Consider the following 22,331-nt stretch of genomic DNA (forward strand, 5'->3'; position numbering starts at 1 on the left):
CATTCTTCAAGACCAGGCTCAGACCTCACCTCTTCCAGAAAGTTTTCAGTTCTTCTGGTTCTCCTTTGTTTTCCTAGCACCTCTATGCTTCTATCATGGCCAATAATCCTAGTTTGGGATAATTATGTTTTCTCTCTCTTCCCTGGAAGATTATGAGGACAGGGCTATTTTTCTTTGTTTTTTGTTTTATTTGGGAGAATGCCTGTAGTTGTTAAATAAATGAGTAGATTCATGATAATCATTTAATAAAATTTTGGCAATGACCAGGACACATTCTCCATTCCCACTCCCATTATGGGTCCTATGATAAAGTGTAAGAGAGAGAGATCACGGAACCAGACAAGTCTTAGGAGATTTTATTGATCATACGATGTCCCAGTCCTTCTTGCCTTGAATGTCAGGTAATGTCTTCTTCCAAATCCAGCTTACAGATAGAAACTTTCAAAGGTATTTTTATGAGCCAGATGTTATAAGAACTTCTCTTGTCTCCTTTGAATTTCTTCCCCTTCCATATACAGGGCAGCCCTCAAAATGAAGATGGAAGGTGAGGTTTCTGATATTCAGGGCCTTGCTCCTCTTTTAATATCCACACATAATATGGACTGTGCTTTGAAGATGCGAGTCGTCTAAATGTTACCCATCAATGAGGCTGGTCGCCAGCAGAGATGTGGAGTGGTGGACAATGAGTGGTAGTGAGATTCTAAAGCAATGAGTTGAGGGCAACAGACGACAAAAGAATAAAAACAAACAGAAATCCCAGAATAACAATGAAAGAGCCATTATGCAAAGAAATGCAAGTCCTTGAGGAAATAATGTCAGGGATTGGGGAGAAAACACATTTTAAAGTATCTACTTTAATTATTTAAAAGTATTAAATTTCGGGGGCTGGCCCTGTGGCCGAGTGGTTAAGTTCGCGCGCTCCGCTGCAGGTGGCCCAGTGTTTCGTTGGTTCAAATCCTGGGCGTGGACATGGCACTGTTCATCAAACCACTCTGAGGCAGCATCCCACATGCCACAACTAGAAGGACCCACAACGAGGAATATACAACTATGTACTGGGGGGCTTTGTGGAGAAAAAGGAAAAAAAAATAAAATCTTTAAAAGTATTAAATTTCCATATGACTATGAATACTACTCAATTTTTTTTTTAATTCCTAACCCCAAATACAGACTATCAAACCAAACGATATTGCCACAGTCAGGAAACTTGCGAAGCCCCCGCATCTTATTATGAGAATTATGGACTGTGTTCTGCTGCTATTTCAAAAGAAAATTGACCCTGTTACTATGGATCCAGAAAAACCTTGCTGCAAGCCTTCATGGGGAGAGTCATTAAAAGTGAGTAGAATCTGTCTTTGTAGGTCCCATGAGGCACAGCGGGCGTCCTCATCCCAGGACACTAATATAGACCAGACAAGTTGGCAGACGATAATCGATCACTGTGGATTGAATAGTTTAGCTTAAACTGCATCTCCCAACATGTAAGTAGGGAAAGATTTTAAAACAGAATGTTTTCCTTTTAGAAAATCTGTCCAGAACCAGTGGCTGGTATTGGCACAGTCTTGATGTCAACCCAACTCAGTCTCCAAAGGAGTGCCTGTGTGGTTGGCGGCGTTTAGAGACACTCACTGGCCAGGAAACTTACATAGCTTTTCTTTTTCACTCTTTCATCTTGGAAATGGGAAGAAAATTTGCAATTTACAGATGTAGGTTGACTACTGCCATAGTCTTGATTTGTATGTTTAGAGCACATCAATTATTACTTCTTTGAAAAAATTCAATTTAGAAGTACATCCTAACGCAAGAAGAAAGTATTTCGTTTCTTTCAGAACTTACAGGTTGTAATACTATTTTTCAGTTGATGAGTGCAACGGGCTTCCTCTGGAGCCTTCAGCAGTTCCCCAAGGACACTATCAATGAAGAGACTGTTGAGTTACTGCAGCCGTATTTTAGTATGGATGATTACTCTTTTGAAAGTGCCAAAAAAGTCTGTGGGAATGTGGCTGGTCTGCTTTCTTGGACGCTTGCTATGGCAACATTTTATGGTATCAATAGAGAAGTGTTGCCTCTGAAGGTAAAACTTTTCTTCCTTCTCCCAGTAAATCAATGTTTAATAAAATCAATTGTTAGGTGTTACTGTTATTAAAAGAGAAGTCATAATTTCAACTAATAAAGGTAGGTATCCCTGTTAATCAATTTTTTGTTTTCTGTATGTCCTCTCACAATTTCTCTTCTTTTCACATCTATTTCATATTTCTTGGCATCAAGACAAGAAATTGAAACCAACTTGTTAAACAGGAAATTAATTTTGGGGGAATAACAATCAAGCTATTGTAAAGGAAAACTGGCTATATCTTTAAAGTTTAGAGATTAGGTTTAGAGGCTGCATTTAATTACTACATTCCAAACAAAATTTATAAAAATTAGAACCAACACCTAGAAATGTTTTAAATTTCAAAGACAAAGAGAAAGTTATACACATCTAAGGAATAATCAATCAAACAAAATGACAAAGGTTGCTTACAAAAGAAGAGAAATCAGGATATTGCAGACTTCCCACAATCCTGAAAACTAGAAAATAATGGAAAAACATATGCAGAGTATTGAGGAGGAAATGCTGGGGTTCAAGAATTCAATAACTACCCAAGCTGCCCTTCACGTATGAGGGAACAAAAAGACATTCTCAAGGATGCAATTGAAGTGTTGAGGGGTAAATACACACACACACACACACACACACCGTCCTTACTGGGCCAGACTGTCCTTCATGATGGAGGGGTAGAAGCATATCCTCACGAGTACAAAGGGTTCCTAAAATCCACAACCAGACATGCTCCACCCACTGCCTCCTGCCCCCAACCCCATAAAGCTAAAAGAGTTGAAAGTGGGTTCTCTGTGGAATGGAAAATTGTGAGTAGGTGATCGGGGGGTTACTGTTATAGAAGTTGGCTTCCTTTTTAACTGTGGGTAAGTAACTTTGAGAAAAATAGAAGAAAATAAATTGAAAATAGGAAAATTTTAGCAAAGGGGAATGGTGAGAAAGTATGGTAAATGCACCCAAAGAAAAAGATACCAAGAGAGAAATGTTACTAGAAATGCAGAATTCAAGAAATAAAGGACTTATAAGAGCAGTTGTTTTTATTGATAAAAATTGTGATCCGTGGTGAGACTTAACTGTAATAATGTTTATGCAATAAATAAAATAGCGTCAAATTCCATAAGCCAAATCCATTAGTGTTTTAAGTGAAGATTAGCAAAAATAGTATTGAAATTTGAGATTGTGGCACATGCTGTCAACCCATGACAGATCTGGTAGGCAGAGGCCAGCTTTATGGGCGTGCAGCCTGTGCACAGGGACCCCGTGTTTAGAAGAGCTCATGCTTGGCTTAATGCTCTGCTGTCACCCTCTTGAAGTTCTTAATACTTTTTTAACAAGGGGTCCTGCATTTTCCTTTTGCACTGGGCCCTGCAAATTATGTAGCCAGTCCTGAGTAGGCATAAATCAATAATTATTTAAAGATCTTACACTTTTTTTTACACTTATTTAAAGATTTTACACTTATTTTTAAGGTTGAATAGCTACATTGAACTTTCTTCAATATGAACAAAGAAAATAAAATTATTTCTAGTGTCCAAGAAACATTTACAAAAATGGACCATATTCAATTCTAAAAGAAGACCTTGATTCAATTCCACATGCAAAAATTACTGAGGCCTCATTCTCTGATTATAAGCAATAAAATTAGAACGTTTACATTAAAAAAAAGAGCTATTACTTCTATTTAGAAAATGATGACAAAAATCTAAAGCTTTTGTGATGTGGCCAAAATGCTTCATTCTCAGCCCTTAGATGAATCAAAAAAACTAAATATTCTAGTATATACTCAATTATAAGCACACACACACACAATTTAACAAGAGTGGAATAGAGCTAATAAAAATTAGGGAAAAGTAGCAAAATTGAAGAATTGGTGCTTTGCAAAAGAAAATATGTAAGAGAGATGTTCTTGGAAAAGCTAATCAAGAAGAAAATGTACAAGAGGAAATGAAAAAAGATAAATCCACATAATCACAGATATGTAGATTTAAATAATTAAAAAGCAAATTTTACACAGTCATATGTAAATACATTAAGAAATCTAAATGAAATGAAAAGTTCCTGGGAGAAAGGACTAATTTCAAAAAACCAAATATTGAGAAAGAAAATGAGGAAGTTATCAAGGAACTTCTGTTTCAGCAGACTCTAGGGCTATGTTACTTTACTGATTAATTATTTCAAATTTACAAGAAATAGATAATTACCATACTGTAAGACTTAGAAAAAGATGAAAAATTACTGTGATGGTAATTTTACTTCAAGAAATCTTTACCAAAGAAACAATCCAAAATGTTTACATACCCAATAGTATTTATCACAGCATTATTTATAATAATTAAAAATGGGGAGGGAAAAAAGAAAGTTCAAAAGTAGGGAAAAGGTTAAGTAAATTATGATACATCCAATTGCAGCTATATAACCAATGTTCATGAAAAAGTGTTTAAGGATGTGGGGAAATACTACGTTAAGTGGGAAAAAAAAAACCTAAAAATACCAGTTGTCAGCTTCTTAACACAATACTCACAGACTATCTCTAGGTAAAATCATGGGTAACTTTTATTGTCCTTCCTGTATATTTCTGCATTTTCCATGTTTTCTATATTGAACATTAATAATTAAAAGAAAAAAAGAACTCCCATGAAATTTCTTTGAGACCCTCTGCTTCCCCAGCTGAAATAACTGAAAGAGATGACCTCTAGATTCCATGTAAGGAAAAAATTATGTAATTGATGTTATTATTCACCAGTTCAAATCAGGAACGTTTTGTAGTGCTAATGCGACTCCACACTGATCGCCTCATCTTCCTTTCCAGGCTAACCTGGCCAAGCAGGAGGGCCGTTTGGCAGTTGCCAACGCTGAACTGGGCAAGGCACAAGCACTGCTTGATGAGAAACAAGCTGAGCTGGATAAAGTCCAAGCAAAATTTGATGGAGCAATGAATGAGAAAATGGTGAGATGAAATACACAAAATTGCTAAAACAACGTACTGAAATTTTACACAAGTATGTGTCATACTTAGAAAGGAGGCAAATGTTTATGATGAAAAACTATTTACCTGAATGCCCTCACTCCCTGGCTTTGTCTACTTATTTGGGATCGTCGACACTCCTAATGCTTTTTTGTGTTTTTAATAATCACTTTCTATAAGAGTAAGCCGTGATGTCACACCCAAAGAGTTCTGACTTTGGAGTTAGAAAAGGGATTTGAGACCCAGCTCAGGCAGTTATCAGTTGTGCAGTTGGAGGCAACTGATCTAACTGCGTCTGTCAAATGCGAATCCTAATACGACCTCAGAGGATGGGCTGTGTAAGCAGCGGTGGTCTAGGAAATGTTGGACAGTCAGCTTGTTAGTGGGTGGAGGCAGGAGGAGAAGAAAGCCTTGATTTGCCGTGTCTGCTGATTTCTGTGGTCTAGGTACTCCCACCACTGTCAATTTTAAGTGGTCAATGTGACGACACTGGATGCAGATTTGGAAAAAGATGGGCAGCATCACATCGTTATGACTATTTCCCCCACGCAGACGCAATGGACTTAACCTTAAGGATACAGATAACACAAACACGTAGTAAATAGTTAGGAAGTGATGAGTTTTGATTATTTATTACCTTTGCTTTAATATAATTTGTTTAATAGAAAGTTTCTATAATTTAATTTTTCATAATGGCTGTGCTCACAAATTTTCTGAAAATTTAACAATTGGCTCTTGTGAGCTGATACAAGCTGGCTGCAGCACACTACTATTGTGTAGAATTTTTTTTTCTGGGAAAAAATACTTTGTGGACTGCAAAGAACTCAGAATTATTAGTAAATCCAAAACTTAAAATGGTATATTTTGTTGATTTGATTATGCTTTGAAAATATTTAATAGAAATACTATTTTAAGTTATGAATGAATTATAAGAATTTAGTATGTAAAGTTTCAATCATACTGTATTTTTAGATCATATTTATTTTGGGAATTAAAATTCCTCCATGTATTTTCACGTGTGAATATAATGGATGTTTGATTAAGCAATTTAAAAAGTTCCTTGAAACATTCTCCCTTTATGAATGCAGGATTTGCTTAATGACGCTGATATGTGCCGGAAAAAGATGCAAGCAGCTTCCACTCTCATCGATGGGCTGAGTGGAGAAAAAGTCCGATGGACTCAGCAAAGTAAAGAGTTCAAAGCTCAGATTAATAGGTATAAATTTTGTTTTTTGTTATAAATCGCTCTCTTTCTCAATCATCACCCCAAACACCACCTCTCTGGGACGTCAGAGAACGTAAAGTTCATTTCCCTCAAGTGCTTTTCTTCTTCATTTCCATTTACCCATCTCTGAATCCTGTCATTTAAGAAAGTGCGTACAGGGGCCAGCCCGGTGGTGCAGTGGTTAAGTTCGCATGTTCAGCTTCTCAGTGGCCTGGGGTTTACCACTTTGGATCCCAAGTGCAGACATGGCACTGCTTGGCAAAAGCCACACTGTGGTAGGCATCCCATGTATAAAGTAGAGGAAGATGGACATGGATGTTAGCTCAGGGCCAGTCTTCCTCAGTAAAAAGAGGAGGATTGGCAGTAGTCAGCTCAGGGCTAATCTTCCTCAAAAAAAAGAAAGAAAGAAAGAAAGAGCTTACAGGTTAAGTCCCTCTCAGGAAACAGAGAGGGCAGAAAATTTTGTAAAACACTTTTAATCTCAATTTCAGTTCAGCAATGTAGGTTTTCAGTACAAGAGTGCCTCTGATATGGTTAGGATTTGCCAGAACAATCTGGATATTTGCTCCAGTTCTATGCTCTTCACCTCAGGGGTTTTGAAAGTGTAGATGAATGGTTTGTTCTAAATGCAAGGGTATCTCATGCTGGTGTCTGTTGGCATCCTCAGAAAATTTAAGGAGAGGAGTAGGAGTATGGCAAAAGAAAAAAAGGAAAAGAAGAAGGAGAAGAAGGAGAAAGAGAAGGAGGAGAAGGAGGAGGAGGAGGAGGAGGGAGGAGGAGGAGAAGGAGGAGGAGAAGGAGGAGGCGGAGGAGGAGGAGGAGGAGGAGAAGGAGGAGGAGGAGGAGGAGGAGAAGGAGGAGGAGGAGGGAGGAGGACGGAGGAGGAGGAGAAGGAGGAGGAGGAGGAGGAGGAGGAGAAGAATGAGGAGGAGGAGGAGGAGAAGGAGAAGGAGGAGGAGGGGAGGAGGAGGAGAAGAAGGAGGAGGAGGAGGAGGGAGGAAGAGAAGAAGGAGGAGGAGGAGGAGGGAGGAAGAGAAGAAGGAGGAGGAGGAGGAGGGAGGAAGAGAAGAAGGAGGAGGAGGAGGAGAAGGAGGAGGAGGAGGGAGGAGGAGAAGAAGGAGGAGGAGGAGGATAAGAAGGAGGAGGAGGAGGAGAAGGAGAAGGAAGAGGAGGAGGAGGGAGGAGGAGAAGGAGAAGGAGGAGGAGGAGGAGGGAGGAGGAGAAGAAGGAGGAGGAGGAGGAGGGAGGAAGAGAAGAAGGAGGAGGAGGAGGAGGGAGGAAGAGAAGAAGGAGGAGGAAGAGGAGAAGGAGGAGGAGGGGGGAGGAGGAGGAGGAGGAGGAGAGGAGAAGCTAGTTTAAGCAAGACTGAGTCTGCACAGGACCAGGGCGTGGGACGGGAAAAGCGTACTTCGGTCCTCTGGGAGTCAAGGCTCTGGACCTGTAGGCTTCAGGAAGGAGCCTTCCCTCTTGCTGCCTGACCCACCCCAACTGTGGCCACTCCTGCTCCCTTTTGGGCTTGGGGACACCTTTTTGCAGGGTCTCTCCATGTCTGGCTACCAAGTGTTAAGCAGAGAGTACAGGAGGATTTCGCCTAGTAAGGAAACAAAACTGCACTGTGGCCTTCAAACTCCTTAATGGCCGAGCTGACCGTGTGTTAGGTTACTCACTCTGTGTCTTCTCTTAGACTCGTAGGTGATATTCTGCTGTGCACCGGATTCCTTTCCTATCTTGGTCCTTTCAATCAGATATTTAGGAACAATTTGCTTAAGGACCAGTGGGAGATAGAGTTGAGAGCACGGAAGATTCCTTTCACTGAAAACCTGAATCTTATTTCAATGTTGGTGGATCCTCCAACAGTAAGTGTTACTTTCCTTATAATATTATTTGAGCGTCAGCCTCATTTGATTTCTTGCTTACTAAGAAATCAAGGTACACCTAATTTTTTCTTTCTTCCTTTAATTGAAAAGATCGTTTTGAAAATGCTAAAGCATTACAAAAAAGAAAGAATTTTCTTAGTGGTATAGAATTTTCTTTGCATTTTAAGAAAGCTTGCTTTCAAATTAATACCAATTGCACTGCTGTGAACTGAAAGCTCTTTTGTGAATTACAGGCCTGCTAATACTGAGCTCTTCTTACAACCCTCATTATGTACACTGTCCTATTAAGACACTCTCTCTTTCAAACATTTTAGGCAAATGTAGGCATTAGCTAGGCCATAAGTACTAGAATTAACCTTCTTTTGATCATTAACCATCCTTTTTTTAATGTCCAATTGCATAACACAATAGCATGTTCTGGTATCACTGAGCGATAGCATGCCCTACTGCGCTAACCTTTCTCCCTGGAAATTTGATACCACTGTCAATTTTCAGTATATCTTGTAGAGCTCCTGTGGTGTTAAATGCTTTCCAGGCAATTTGTATTCATGAGCTGCTTTCTGATTTGTAATATGCTCCCCAGCTGCTGTTTCCTTAGGGATGCTATGCTATTAATTTCATGTTATCTGTATTTCAAAGTTAAAAAATTATCTTCCCTAATTCAAACAATGTTCAGCTAGCCTTACAGGGACTAGATAATATATGGGAGATGTATTGGGTACTGATGAGGCAAAGTGGGCCAGGATATCCTCTACTAATTAGGGTCTTTGGTGACAGATGCTGGGGTAACTAGACAAAGATGGAGGCTTCTTGGTTCATTGGATCTCGGGTGATTTTATTGACCATGTGGAGGCAGGCTGGCAGTGACCTCTTAATTTGGAAAGGAAATTTTCTTTTAAATGTCACTGATGAGCTCCTGTCAGTATAATGTCTCGTCTCCCCTCATTTCTCTGCCTCCAGCTATGCAATCCCCCACTCCCTGTGAAAGCAGAACCAAAGGGCAGAAAGCAGAAGTTTCAGACTCCTCCCTCTGGGCGTATCTTCTTCTCTCACATCTCATGATACTCATTATCTCCACTAACTCCAGCCGTCTGGACCTCAGCACCCAGCTAGTGTCCCCACATCTTAAGCTCCTATGTTCTCGGAATGTTCAGCAACCATGCTTCCAAATCCCCCGTTTAGGTTTAATATGCAATCAGTTTATGATATTTCCTCATAAATATGAAAATACAACATAAAGAACTAAACCTAGTCTTGGGTTATGAGAGAAAGGATTTATTAGAGGATAAATTTGTTTTTTTTAATTTAATGTTATTTGGTTCACATTTACAAGTTTGGGTTTTTTTCTAGGTACCTGTTGCATAGTCTCAATGGAAAAAAATGTCAAAATTTGGCTTCTTTTTTACTGTGGTACTTTTAGTTACTAACGAAAGCAGTCTTGTTCTCCATCGAATGGCCATGTCCTTTCCTCTTATTCAGATTGGCGAGTGGGGGCTGCAGGGGCTACCGGGAGATGACCTCTCAATTCAGAATGGCATTATTGTGACAAAGGCCACCAGATACCCACTCCTCATAGATCCACAGACTCAAGGCAAAACTTGGATTAAATCAAAGGAAAAAGAAAATGACTTGCAGGTATGTACCATTTGGTGCATTGGAAAGTAATGTTGAAATCATAAATTTTCCCCAAATTTCAGTTAAATCTGCCAGTAATAAAGCTGTCACAACTGTTTGCTAATTTACACCCTGGGTTTTGTAACAGTGATTTGGGGCAAAAGCTCTGATTATTCTCTCCTTTGTTCTCTCCTACATCTCACTCTCCTTCTCTCTGTCCATTTTCCTGGCTCTATTGCTTTTGCCAGTGTTGGATGTGGCTTTTATTCTGGGTCTTGGGTTTGGGCATGCAGGAAAGCAGCAACAATAGAACTTGTGATCCCTCAGTTGGAGGCCATTTGCGCCAACCTAGCTCAGGCGCTTGGTACTGCATGGCATCCTGGAGTCCAGTGTTGGAGTTGGAGTCTCATGAGGAGTAATTTTAAGGTAGGGTAGACAAGGGCAGAGTCCAACATTCCTGGCTCCTTTGAGGATCTTGTTACCATCAGTATTTCAATTCCACTATCAATAGGGACTATTCCTTGTTTCCGAGACACTCTTCCCAGTTCTGCGTCTCCTGGATCCATATTTTTCTTGTACTGTTTCTACTAAACAGAATGTCTTCTCCGCTGTACCGCCCACTTCACTTATATGCTAGATGAAAGTCTTAAACATTCTTCAAAGTTCACATCCAACACTACCTTCATCTAGACTTGTCTGTGTCTCCAGCTTAATATAGCCTGTCCTGAATCCTTACAATGTCTTGTTTGTGTTTCTGTGGTGGACTTAGAGTCTGTCCTGAATTGTTGTTCTTTGCACGTTTGTTTTTTATCTCTACCATACCATAAACTTATTACTGGCCAGGTTTATGATTTCATACCATCTTTATATTCTCTGCACAGCTCTCAAACAGAGTAGGAGTTCTGATATTTATTGAATTTAAATGAATTAATCAATCTCTGTCATCCTTATGGGGAAAAAAGCCCAAGAAAAATCTTGATAAATGCAGAAAAAACATCACTTGGTAAAATTAAACACCATTCATGATAAAACTTCCAGCAAACCAAGAGTAGGAGGGATCTTCCTTAATCAGATAAAGAGTATTTACAAAAGCCTACAACAAACATCATATTTAATGGTGAGATGATTTAATGGATGAAAGATTTCCGTCTGAGATTAGGGCTTTGCTGGTAAGTGGACACTGCCTAGCGCCCAAGAACACCCCTAAGATACTCCCACCTCATAAATACTCCAGAACACAGTACATCAGACTAAGTTTACTTAAAAAACCCAGAGAAATCCCAGAAAGGATCAGAGCGTAACGGAGGAGAGGAGTTAAGGGAATTGGGGTTAATGGGAATGTGGCTTCTGAGGAGCTGCATTCACAGAAGGAGGGCACGAGTGGAGGATGCCAGCGCTCCTGCTCCTGAACCTAGTTTCCTGGATCCAGCTCAACCAGAACTGGTCCCCTGCTCCATTCCTCTCGCCTCGCCTGGGTGATGATCTCCCTGCTCATCTTAATCATGTTTTCCCCGATCATAGCTTTGTCTCTCCATTTCAGCGTTAAACTCATTGACAGCCTTCAGTAATGTCCTTCCTGATGCAACCCAAGCCCAGGAACCTTCTTGAGGAAGTAATAGAAATATGCCAGAGATAATTCCTTATTTTAAAAACCATCAACTGCTGGGATGTGAGCAGTTGAATGTGTGAATAAGCACGTGCACAAACACATGCAAATGAAAACAAAATGAAAAAAATTATTATTTCTTTACTTGGGAAGGAAAGCAAAGTGAAAAATGAAACACTTTATAAATGAAAAACAAAACATGTTTCATATATCCAGGGCTGCGCTCCTCCTTGGCAGTTTTTCCAGGGCCACCTCCAATGCCATCTCCAAGACCTACAGCTCTGTCTTCTGGAAAGAGAAGGTATTCACCAAATTTCCCTGTAAAGAATTCACTGACCACCTTGTAAAGACCCAACACCTGAGGGTCTGTGCAGATGACCCAGGCTCTGGGGGTGGCTACAACATAGTGTTTCTACACAAGAAAAATCAAGTGAATTAAGCCTGAAATTATGGCTCTAAGATATTATTTAAAGTTTATAAAAGACATCGAAGATGATTAAATGTAATCTTAAATCAATTGACAATTTGAAAATTATTATTTCTTTACTTGGCGTATTGGTCAGGCTTCTCCAGAGAATCAGAACTAATAGGATATCTAAGTATAAATACAGATATATAGAAAGAGATTTGCCATAAGGGATTGGCTCATGGGATAATGGAGGGTGAGAAGTCCCACCGTCTGCCATTCACCAGCTGGAGGTCCAGAAAAGCTGGTGGTGTAGTTCCAGCCCAAACGCTGAGAGTCTGAGAACCAGGGAAGCCACTGGTGTAAGTCCTAAACCGAGTCTGAAGGCCAAGAACCAAGAACTGATGTCCAAGGGCAGGAGAATATGTGGACGTCCCAGCTCAGCCGAGAGCAAATTCGCCCTTCCTCCACCTTTCTATTCTAATCTGGCCCTCAACAGGTTGGGTGATACCCAGCCACATCCGTGAGGGCATCTTCATTACTCAGTCTACCTATTCAAATGCTAATCTCTCTGGAAACAGCCTTGCAGACACACCCTGAAATAATGTTTGCCAGCTATCTGGGCATCCTTCAGCCCAGTCAAGCGGACATCCAAAATTAACAATCACACTTAGGAGCAAAATCACAAAAATAGTGTTTACTCTTTGGAAAATAGAGCAGTAAGACTTAATCTTATTGGGACCTTTTTTCATCTTACTTAATAAGCTAGTTAAAAGCTCTTTATTTCGATTCATTTACCTTATCAACTCATAGTAAGGTCTTTCACAGTATTTGCATAAATAAAGCTATCTATCCAGAGAAACAAATTCCTTCATGTGCAGGATTTTTTGTTTTAGTCATTTCCTTTTTAACCAAAACAAGATAAGAGTAGGCTTATTTAATTTTTCAATTCCACATCTTTTTTTTATAGCAATTGAGAGAGAATGTTTTTTAATTCCACTCTCCTAATCGGCTGCTGTCCCAGAGGATCTTCCTTGGGTCTTGAGATTAGCACTCACAGTAGCGTTGAGGCGCTAGCTGAATTCAGAGGCTAGAGTCTAAGGAGCCAGAGAGTTGAGGACTGACCCTTAGGGAATCCTCACTCTCAGGCTGGGGGAAGGGTCATAGGAGAAGTCAGAGTTCAAAGCCAGTTGGCTCATGCAAAGATCAACCAGCCCAGTGGTCTATTCTAACTAATAACAAACATTGATCTAAAAGGGATAACCCTGTCAGGCATTCAGAATTCTAAAGTTTTTAAAATGTAAAAATACAACAAGTGAATATATAGTCTTTTAGATTGATTTTATGGGAAGTATCTATCATGTTCTTTTGTTGTGCCACTGTTAGAGACAGAATACTTGGCTTGACTTAATATACCATTTCTGACATTTCTGTGCTAATTTTTTATCTTTGTGAAGAAGATTGGCCCTGAGCTAACATCTGTTGCCAATCTTCCTCTTTTTGCTTGAAGAAGATTGTCCCTGAGCTAACATCTGTTCTAATCTTCCTTTATTTTGGATGGGGGACACCACCTTGGCTTGACAATCAGTGTATATGTTGGCCTATGGGATCCGGACTGGTGAACCCTGAGCTGCCTAATCAGAGCGTGCAGACCTAACCATTACGCACAGGGCTGGTCCTCTGTGCTTCTTTTTTTTTTTTTTTTTTTATCACTTATTCATCTCATAGGGGTCCAGAGAAGATAAATGAATATCACAAATATGCAAGCTACTTTGCTTTCTCTGAGTGATTGTAGATGTGTAAGTTTAAAAGGATTAATCCTTGATTATTTCTCTTCCGTCTGTAGGAGCAGAACTCTGACATTTCATCTCAGGAATGTCACTTGAGTCTCCTCTTTTTTTTTTTTTTTTTTGTGAGGAAGATTGGCCCTGAGCTAACATTTATTGCCAATCTTCCTCTTTTTGCTTGAGGAAGATTGTCGCTAAGCTAACATCTGTGCCAATCTTCCTCTATTTTATGTGGGATGCCACCACAGCATGGCTTGATGAGTGGTGCTAGGTCCGTGCCTGGGATCCAAACCTGTGAACCCTGGGCTGCCTAAGTGGAGCATGCAAACTTAACCACTATGCCACAGGGCCGGCCCCTTGAGTCTCCTCTTTTGATCAGAGAGACCCCATTACACATCTAGGGCTTCCACAAAGTCATGACCCACCAAGTTTGGAAAATTAATTTTTGTTTTTTACTTTTATTTTTATGAGTAAGGCTTCCTATATAGCCCTTAAGATTCCTGCTCATTTGTCCCACAAATCTCTTGGTTTCCTCTTAGGAATAGGCACATTCTTTGTGACATTTATGTAGCAATGAACTGTTAATTTTTAGGTAACGTCTCTGAACCATAAATATTTCCGCACACACTTAGAGGACAGCCTTTCCTTGGGTCGACCCCTTCTCATCGAGGACATTCGTGAAGAGCTGGATCCAGCCTTGGATAATGTATTGGAAAAGAATTTCATTAAATCGGGCACCACTTTCAAGGTGAGCTTGTTAAAAAAAGAAAAGAAAAGAAAAGAAAAAGAAAAAAGAAAAGAACACTGGTGACATCTACTTATCTTTTTGAGCATAGCAGCAAAGGCATTTTTCTTCAGGTGGTGGTAGTATTTGATACACTAGAAAAGAAATTATTTCCAAACTCACATTCAGTTTCCTTTTTTTTTTAATAGTATATGAAAAATACAGGAGGAGAGCAATATCTTGGTAAGAGTAGCCATTTAGCTGAAACTAAAAAACGTATTAAGGAAAGATTTGTCTGGTCATAATAATAATAATATTTTAGTGTTACACACACAATATATTTTAGCAGCTCTGAGAAAATTGGTTTTGCAAGCTTTGTATACATCTATACAATAAAACTTGCATTTCCTCACTAGAGAAAATGGCATTTTCATAAAGTCTAGGGACACTGATTTGTTCGTTTCTCTCTTTATTAACTTTCAGTCTAAGCTCATGGACTTTGCCGCAAGCTATGGAAACTCTTCCCAATCGTTCGTGATAACATGAATTGTTTTCATTATATGTGTTTCTTTTTTAATTGGTGTCATTCTCTACCTTTAGGCTTCCTGAGTTTTATTTCTTGATAAATGACAGCATTTCTGATTGAGTTTTTTTGCTCTGGACAACTTAATTTCATGAATTTCAGTGAATAAGTAAAGAATACAAATTCTCTCATTAAACGTAGATAGATTTATTTAGAAAAATTTTCTTCATAATGTGAATTCTTTTATATGCCGTATCTAACATGCCAAAGGAGTTTTTGTTGGCTCTACGTGCCTGAAGGTCTTTTAAAAGACCCCAGATTCTTATCTGCAATGTGGAGGCGTGGTGCCTGAGAATGCGGGAGTTGCCTTAGCGGTGTTGATTTTCACTCGCAAGTGGGATTAAGATGAATTAAAAATTTAAATTATTTAAAAATATTATAATTTCCACCTGATTTTTAGATAGCAAAATCAATTTTTTAAAATATACTGCAAATTGTACTGTTTAGGATAAATGTTCTCTTTCTGAGAAAAAGTTGGCATTTTTTTCTTTGAAAATTTCATTAACCCTTTCTGTCGTCAGAATGCTTCAGATATGCTTGTGAAATGCAAAAAGAAATAACACTTCCTATAAACATGGCAAATTTCCATGGTAGGAAACAGTTTCCTCACGTTGGGAAAAACAGTCAAGTCTTGGATGTGTTTGAGTTTTCCTTTTTTGGGGGGGGGGGCAGGGGGAGATCAGCGCTGAGCTAACATCTGCTGCCAATCCTCCTCTTTTTGCTGAGGAAGCCTGGCCCTGAGCTAACATCCATGCCCATCTTCCTCCACTTTATACGTGGGACGCCTACCACAGCATACCTTGCCAAGCGATTGCCGTGTCTGCACCCGGGATCCGAACTGGCGAACCCTGGGCTGCTGAAGCAGAACGTGTGAACTTAACTGCTGCGTCACTGGGCTGGCCCCTTGAGTTTTCCTCTATTCAACATTTGTTTTGGATAATTTTTTCACTTAATTTGCTTGGTATCATGGGTAAAAACATCATCGGGCAGGGCTACAAATCTAAATGATTCTAAAGGAATAGGCTTTATTATTGAAGATCAGTGATGAAAATTTTGCGTCTTTCCTTTGCAATTCATTCAAGTTTCAGGCACTGACCTTTGATAAATGCTTTCCTAAATTGAACCCGAAATTTTTGTCCTGTCCTTTATGCTGTCTTTAATTTTATGTTTGAATCGATGTAGGTGAAGGTCGGTGACAAGGAATGCGATGTCATGGATACATTTAAACTTTATATTACGACGAAGTTACCAAACCCTGCCTTCACCCCTGAGATCAACGCTAAAACGTCAGTCATTGATTTCACCGTCACCATGAAAGGACTTGAGAATCAGCTACTAAGGAGAGTGATTCTAACAGAGAAACAGGTAATAATTTCTCAAGGGAAAGAACTTCTGCTGATAGTAAATTATAATAAATGTTTAAAATGGCCTGGGAAATTGTTAAGTGTATGGGAAAGCAACAAAATTAAGCAAATCCTATTTGCCTTTGTTAACATCAATATTTGTTTTACAATTTCAAGTCCTCTCAAGAAATCATGTAACTGACTCACTTCTCCTTCAACCCAAAACATGCCCTGCACGTGCACACACACACACACACACACACACACATACAAACACACACACACTCACCTGTCACACCACTCTTTCTATTTCTGTCTTTAAACCTTTGGGTATATTGACTTTCATATCTATAGTCGTATGGTTGGATGGTTTTCGGTATACCTGAAAGATTCAATAAAATAATGATCTTGGAGAAAAAGAAATTGCTCTGAATGAGTATTATTGCCACTGTTGTAGTTTCAGCTACTACAATCTAATAATCTAGTGATATAGGGAGCCGTACTTTCATTTTATTTTTATTAATGTTATGATAGATTACAACCTTGTGAGATTTCAGTTGTACATTATTGTTAGTCATGTTGTGGGTACACCTCTTCCCCCTTTGTGCCCTCCCCCCACCCCCCCTTTTACCTGGTAACCACCGATCAGATCTCCTTGTCAATATGTTAACTTCCACCTATGAGTGGAGTGATATAGAGTTCGTCTTTCTCTGACTGGCTTATTTTGCTTAACATAATACCCTCGAGGTCCATCCACGTTGCTGCGAATGGGCCAATTTTGTCTTTGTTTATGGCTGAGTAGTATTCCATTGTGTATATATACCATATCTTCTTTATCCAATCATCAATTTCTGGGCATGTAGGTTGGTTCCACGTCTTGGCTATTGTAAATAATGCTGCGATGAACATAGGGGTGCAAGGGACTCTTGGGATTTCTGATTTCGTACTTTCATTTTAATTAAATGGAATTTGCAATAAAGCAGGGAAATTAATTAAGTATAAATTTAGGGTTCTAATAAAACAAAGAACAACTTAAAACTGGAAGATTTTAAGAGACTGATAGAAGATTAAACTAATTTTTAAGATAAAGCTTAGAAAACATTAAAATTTTTGCATAAAATATAATTATATATATTTGCATACATAAAATATATTTGTGTAAAATCCGAGAAAGTTTATATTGGCTTAAATAAAATTAATTTTAGGATTAAGGGTTCAAGGAAAGGCAAGTTTAGAAATAAGAGCAGAGAGACAAACTTGGAGGGTGAGGAACAGAATGGCTGAGGACGACGTGTGGGAAGGAGGGAAAGGGAGAGAGATGAACAGTTGACCGCAAACACAGAAGAAAGACGTTCAAGAAGGGAAAGACAAATGATACTGACACCAAAGACATTGAGAGACTCAGTAAAACAAGAAGTAAAATTCCACCTGGTTAATAGAGGTGGTTAACTCGAGGCAGCCCTTGAAAGGAAAGGGTGGAGTGAAAGGGGAGTGTTCAGCTTCCACTCTCATTAGCTGTTTGATCTCCATTTCCAGTAAACAGTGCTGGGTTTATGCAATCCAGAAAGGGAATCTGTCCCACTTCCACAGCCAGGCAGAGAGCATGGGCCCCTCAATTCATTGCCTCCATCACCTTTTGAGGCCATGAGGTGTCAACTGTTGAAAATTAGTCATTCCTTCATGTTCTAACTAGTACTCTTGGTCTGTTCTGAGATGATTCCTCACTGGTCCAGATCCCCTATGCAGGCTGCGCTAGCTTCTGTATGGCAGGCCCCTCCACTGTCTAAGGTAGGCTATACTCCATGTCCCCGGAATGCCCAACACCCACTTTTCTAGGGCCTAGCTTCCTCTTCAAGAGATGTGCTAAGATGCTCATATCAACCTTGCTGGACAAAGCAAAATGCACACACTTAATCTGCAGGAGGACATCCTGACCTGGATGCTTAACTCTCCTAACAATCCTGCTTTTACACCCCCATTGTACACATGAACAAATGGAGACCAGAGAGAACAGAGTCTCAACCTCTATGACCACATGGACTTCTCACCCTGCCAATGCTTCCTAGATAAGCTTTACAGGTCGTTCTGTAAGACTCGCAAGTGTCCACTGGACCATGATGCTTGTTTTTCCATATCATACTGGAAAGGAAGCAAACATGATTTCATTTTGTCCATGTGTTCCTCTACTGCCACCCAGGGATGACTATTTTAGTGAAACCAGTTCATTAGCTATTCCCCCGCAAATAAAGCCATGATCTTCATTGCCACCCCATGAAATACTGCAAATCTGATCATGCAATGGCTTTGTACACTAGTCTTGGAGTTGGGGAAGAAGAGTATTAGACTTGTCTCTCCCTGAAACTAGCTGTGCATATTATACTGGGATGCTATTTGGAATTCATATTTCTGGCTCAGTTTTCCTAGAAGTAAAATAAAGTTATTGAACTAAATTCAGCACACTTCAATTTAGCAAATATTTGCTGGGTTGAGCCTCAAGATAAGTGCTGTCAAGAATACAAAAATGAACAGGACCAGCTCCTGCTCCCTAGATGCACAAGATCTAATTGGAGTGACATAATCTACACACAGACTGTGATGTGAGCCGCAGGAGATGCACATATGAATGCTGTGCTGCGGCTTTTGATCGATGAATTGGTTTAGGAAGACTTTCTCAAACTGATGGAATTTCTGAAGCAGTTTTTAAAGAAACTTTCTCAAATAAGTAGTTTAAAAACACTTTTTAACGTAATTCTAAGTACAATATGTGATTATGCATAAAATTAGAGGAAAAAGTGCTATAAAAATGCTATTGAGATCATTTCAATTTACTCTGTATTTAGCAAGAGTATTATGTTTATGTTAGATTTCCTGAATTTGAAAACTGCACTATGGTTTGTAAGAGAATGGCCTGGCGCACTTAAGAGACTTGCTCAAGTTTTGGGGGTAAAGCATCATGACACCTGCAAATGGTTCAGCAATAATAATAATAACAATAATGATAATGTTTTATATAGAGAGAGATAAAGAAAAATGTTATTCGGTGAATCTAGGTGAAAGGTAAATGAGAGCTCATTGTATCAGTCTTGCAACTTTTCTGAAAGCTTGAAGTTTTTTTCAAAATATAACTTGAAAACTACGTCATTTATGTAGAATAAGATGTACCTTCCAAACATCCAGTTTAGCCCCTCTGATAGAAGGGGCTGCAAAATAATGGAAAATGGATTCGTATTGGCAACTGGCTATGCCAAACCAGGCACCTGGTGTGCCTAGAGGCAGGTCCCAAGCTAAGAGCTTACTTTTGGCTTGGGTCGCCTCTTGGTTTCTTGATATTAATGCCTTCTGACTGCAAATAAAGTTAGCATTTCTCACAAAGGCAGTGTGGGGACAGGGCCAAGAGAATGGGACACTCTGACTTAAGTAAGCTTAGAGCAGGGGATAAGGGGCAAAATTATTTTAGCAGCGTTATCTCATGCATGCCAGTGTAAGTGCTATGGAAATTTAATGCTCGTGGGCATAATTTTAAAAAATTGTTCAGAGAAACAAAAATACAGATAGATTTGACTAATGATAGTAATTTCTTCTGTCATTCGGAAGGCACTTCGGTTTAAACTTTCAAAAATTGATAACAAACACTAGTACATTGAATTTGCCATTATAACTGGTAATTACAGTTCTGATGCTATTTTTTGTTTCTTAATAACAGGAGTTAGAGTCTGAGAGGGTTAAACTTTTGGAGGATGTGACTTTTAATAAGCGAAAGATGAAAGAACTTGAAGATAACCTCCTCTACAAATTGAGCGCTACAAAAGGTATTGTGCTATTAGGAGTAATCAAATAATGGCTTCTGAATAAGGCTTTCTTGTACCCTCTTTTCAGTGTCCTCATGATTACAGATGTTGGGAAATAGTCGAGTTATCAATGCACAAACAAGGGGAGGCAATTTCCATCTAGACATTAAAGAGAGACCGCAGAGAATCTGATTTCTGAATTAGCAGAGTCTGAGCATTTGAGAATAACAGAGATTTCTTGATATAATTGCTCTCTCATGAGAAAAATAAGGGCTCCCAATACAGCTAGGTAACTCATAATAGGCTAATTTGCTTGCCTAAAGGAAACTAATGTGCTCAATCTATTTTTCTTTTTTTTAGATTGACTCTTTCATTTGATATTAAAATGCAGTTTCCACAGTGGGTTAGGATGTGTGTAATCCATGTCAGAGGCACTTGAGCACCCAAGGCCCAGCTTGTTCTCTGCTTGACTTGACTTGACCTCCCACTCAGAGGTCAGGGAGGGGTTCTCCTCTGGACAGTCGGGTCATTGTACCATGCCCTGATTTGGGGATGTGCTCTCTCTCTCTCAATATATAAGAATACTTTGTCCAAGGAAAATAAATCAACAAACACTATATTGTTCTATAGTAGGCAAATTACGGTAACCTAAGTTCTACCATTTATTAGCAGTCTAATAATGAGTACTTCCCAATAGCACTTCAATTCTTGGGCGTACGTTATGCATTACTCTCACGACAGTCTCTAGCACCACCTTTAAGGTGACCACCGGGAAAAGCCATCTGCCCTAATTGCGCTGCTTGTGCTGGTGAAGTTCAGACTCTTGGCCCAGTGACTTCTCCCAGTCATTTGGATACCCCTGGGCATTCTGAATATTAGCAAGGAGAGCTGAGGACTCCTCCCCTGATCCAGCCAGGAGTGTGCTGGATCAAGATCTCTTTCCTGTGAGGTTAATTGGAATTTGGACTTCCCTAGTAGACGTGGCATGCCCATCAGAGTAACTCAGCACCTTCCCGTAGCATTCACCTGCCATCCAGAATTCTAGCGTAGGCCAGGGCACTGCCATCTGCAGATATCATGACCATTAGCTCAGCACGTCCCAAGTGTCTTTCTGTAACTTAAAACTGAATTTATTGTCGTAGATGTGTTATTTCTATTAAAAATAGTAATGAACGGTAAAACTAAAAATACAATTAGGATTTGTCTTCCTGGCAAGACGCTTGTACTTTCTCCCTATTTACTCTTGTCAGAGACTGTAGAGGGCTCAGAGTTCTTGGTGGCAAGGACTGTCGTACTAAAACAGGAGGAGTGGAGAGTGTGCCGTTCAACTGAAAGCTGGTGTGTAACATTGGGATCAGCTCAGCTTCTGACGTTTTGAGGGGAACCATCAGGATGATAATGGAGGTGAAAGCTGTGTCACATATGGAACAGCTGAAACCACTGGCAGTGCATGGAGACATGATTTTGTCGAGACATTTGAAGACCAGCCATGCGGCTGCTTGAGAATTGTCTTTTGCAGATTTTCAGGCAGAGTGGGGGATAAACCGTCTACAGGCACATTTAGAAGGACTCAGGCATCAGATGGTAGTTGGACTAGAAGCCTTTCAGTGTCTTAAGATTCTGCTCTTTGTGCTTTGAAGAAGCAGAGTTGAAAATTCGCGGGATGATTTCAGAAGTGACACATCTCGCTTTGCGCCTTTCTCATCTTGTGTTCTACAGTTTTCCTGTTTGGGTTTTAGGTTCCTTGGTAGATGATGAATCTCTCATTGGTGTCCTCCGAACCACCAAGCACACAGCGGCTGAAGTAAGTGAAAAGCTACACGTGGCTGCAGAAACAGAGATCAAGATTAACATGGCTCAGGAGGAGTTCCGGCCTGCGGCCACCCGTGGAAGCATCCTCTACTTTCTCATCACAGAGATGAGCATGGTCAACATCATGTACCAGACCTCGCTGGCCCAGTTCTTGAAGTTATTTGACCAATCTATGGCCAGGTGGGGCCTCACTCCCTTCCCCCAGAGCAATCCCTTAAAATTTTTGTTTGTATTCCCACTCTCTTAGAAATGTCTTTTTACTTTTCTGATTTTTAAAATGTATTGCAGATCTGAGAAGTCTCCACTACCTCAAAAGAGAATTACAAACATTATTGAGTATCTGACATACGAAGTTTTTACATACTCTGTCAGAGGCCTGTATGAAAACCACAAATTCCTCTTTGTCCTCCTCATGACCTTGAAGATCGATCTTCAGCGAGGGACAGTGAAGCACAAAGAGTTTCAGGCTCTCATTAAAGGTGAAGGGTTTGGAAATGGAT

At 39.7% G+C, this 22,331-nt stretch overlaps 1 protein-coding gene across 1 annotated transcript in view; it reads left to right on the forward strand.

Moving 5' to 3' along the window:
• DNAH8 (dynein axonemal heavy chain 8) overlaps positions 1-22,331 on the forward strand; it is a 283,921-nt gene that overhangs the window by 185,387 nt on the left and 76,203 nt on the right. Inside the window, exons 69-79 of the mRNA XM_070586021.1 lie at positions 1,171-1,338; positions 1,859-2,074; positions 4,911-5,048; positions 6,155-6,282; positions 7,976-8,147; positions 9,648-9,803; positions 14,174-14,329; positions 16,071-16,253; positions 19,935-20,040; positions 21,759-22,011; positions 22,120-22,310. Coding sequence (XP_070442122.1) covers positions 1,171-1,338; positions 1,859-2,074; positions 4,911-5,048; positions 6,155-6,282; positions 7,976-8,147; positions 9,648-9,803; positions 14,174-14,329; positions 16,071-16,253; positions 19,935-20,040; positions 21,759-22,011; positions 22,120-22,310 — 1,867 coding nt within the window. The remainder of the gene's footprint in view (positions 1-1,170; positions 1,339-1,858; positions 2,075-4,910; positions 5,049-6,154; positions 6,283-7,975; positions 8,148-9,647; positions 9,804-14,173; positions 14,330-16,070; positions 16,254-19,934; positions 20,041-21,758; positions 22,012-22,119; positions 22,311-22,331) is intronic.

The sequence above is a fragment of the Equus przewalskii genome, chromosome 19 (genome assembly GCF_037783145.1).
Source record: "Equus przewalskii isolate Varuska chromosome 19, EquPr2, whole genome shotgun sequence".
Taxonomy (NCBI): Eukaryota; Metazoa; Chordata; class Mammalia; order Perissodactyla; family Equidae; genus Equus; species Equus przewalskii.